General features: G+C 37.2%; 1 protein-coding gene across 1 annotated transcript in view; it reads right to left on the reverse strand.

Moving 5' to 3' along the window:
• Positions 1-2,102, reverse strand: part of PIK3C2A (phosphatidylinositol-4-phosphate 3-kinase, catalytic subunit type 2 alpha) — a 146,691-nt gene that overhangs the window by 37,449 nt on the left and 107,140 nt on the right. The window contains exon 18 of the mRNA XM_011937522.1: positions 1,831-2,011. Within this exon, the coding sequence (XP_011792912.1) occupies positions 1,831-2,011 (181 nt within the window). The remainder of the gene's footprint in view (positions 1-1,830; positions 2,012-2,102) is intronic.

The raw sequence follows: 2,102 nt of genomic DNA on the forward strand, positions 1-2,102 counted from the left end.
GAGGCAGGAGAATGGCGTAAACCTGGGAGGCGGAGCTTGCAGTGAGCTGAGATCCGGCCACTGCACTCCAGCCCAGGGAACAGAAGCAAGACTCTGTCTTAAAAAAAAAAAAAAAAAGAGGAAGGAGGGGGTCTCTTTAACAAATGGTGCTAAGACAACTGGATAACCTCATTCAAAAGAATAAAGTTGGGCCTCTACTTCATACCACATACCAAAATTAACTCAAAATGGATCAAAGACCTAACCATAAGAGCTAAAACTAGAAAAGCTTAGAAAAAAACACAGGTGAACATCTTTATGGCATTAGATTTGATGATGGATTCTTAGATATGACACTAAAACCATGAGCCACAAAAGAAAAAAACAGATAAAATGGACTTCATCAAAGTTAAACATTTCTGTATTAATATATTAAAGGACACTATTAAGAAAGTAAAAAGACAACTGCAGAATGAAAAAAATATTTGCAAATAGAGTATGTGATAAAGGTCTAGTATCCGAAATATATAAATAACTCTTACAACTCAACAACAAAAAGACAGTCTAATTTAAAATGGACAAAGGACTCTGAATAGAAATTTCTCCAAAGAAGAAATACAAATGGCCAACAAACATATGAGAATGTGCTCAATATCATTAGTCACTAGGGAACTTCAAATCAAAACCACAACGAAACACTGCTTCACACCCACTAGAATGGCTATAATCAAAAACCAGGAAAAAAAATAATGTTGGTGAGAATGTGGTGAAACTGGAACCCTTCTATATTGTTGGCGGCAATGTAAAATGATACAGCTGCTACAGACAATAATCCTAACGATTCTCCAAAAAATTAAGTAGAGAACTACCATATGACCTAGCTATGCCATTCTTAAGTGAAAACAGTTGTTTAAACAAAAATTTATACATGAATATTCATAGCAGTATTACTCTTTTTTTTTTTTTTGAGACGGAGTTTCGCTCTGTCGCCTGGGCTGGAGTGCAGTGGCACGATCTCGGCTCACTGCAAGCTCTGCCTCCCAGGTTCACGCCATTCTCCTGCCTCAGTCTCCTGAGTAGCTGGGACTACAGGTGACCGCCACCATGCCTGGCTAATTTTTTGTATTTTTAGTAGAGATGGGGTTTCACCTTGTTAACCAGGATGGTCTCAATCTCCTGACCTCGTGATCTGCCTGCCTGGGCCTTCCAAAGTGCCTGGATTACAGGCGTGAGCCACCACGCCCGGCCAGCAGTATTATTATTAATAGTCAAAAAGTGGAAACAACCCAAATGTCCACCAACTGATGAATATTTAAACAAAATGTGGTATATCCACACAATGGAATATTATTCAACCAAAAACGGCATGTAGTAAACATGCTGGAACATAGATGAACTCTGAAAACTTTATGCTAAGTGAAAGAAACTAGATAGAAAAGGCCATGAAGTGTCCAGAATATTCATATAGAAGTATAGACGTATACATATTGACAGAAAACAGTTTAGCAGCTGGGAGGGGAAAATGGGGACATGCTTTCTTTCTGGTGTGATGAAAATACTGTGGACTTTAACAATGGAGGTTAAAGGAATTCAAGAAAACAATTTTCATCAGAAAGGAATAAATAAGCATGGAAATAAATAAGCATGGGAAAATCATTGATTTTAATAGGTTGTGAAATATGTTCCTATATATTTTAAACAATCTTTGAATTTATCTGCCCCAAATAGCATGGGTATAGTTAGAGTTCTACTGGGAGTTTACCAATAAAGAGTAGCAACTTAATCAGTCAGCACCATAAAGATCCTTCCTTTAACATTGACACATTTGTATTACCTTTTATGGGTACATACCTGTCTGGCTGATCCACTTGCCTGCCTTACTTTTTCTGCTACTCCTCCTAAAAGCTGTACAAGTTTCGTCTGTTTTAGAAGTTCTTCTCTAAGTCGTTTTCCTCCTACTGACAGGAGAGCACCCAAAATATGTTCGTATCGGGTACTAAACTGTACATCATGCAGGGCATCTTTGAGAAGCCTAATACAGCAAAATATTTATGTTAGTCATTCTAAGAACTAGGTGAACCTCTTGGAAAAATAAGTTCAATTTTTTTTTTTTTTTTTTTTTT

Source organism: Colobus angolensis, unplaced genomic scaffold (assembly GCF_000951035.1).
Source record: "Colobus angolensis palliatus isolate OR3802 unplaced genomic scaffold, Cang.pa_1.0 Scaffold164, whole genome shotgun sequence".
Lineage (NCBI taxonomy): Eukaryota > Metazoa > Chordata > Mammalia > Primates > Cercopithecidae > Colobus > Colobus angolensis.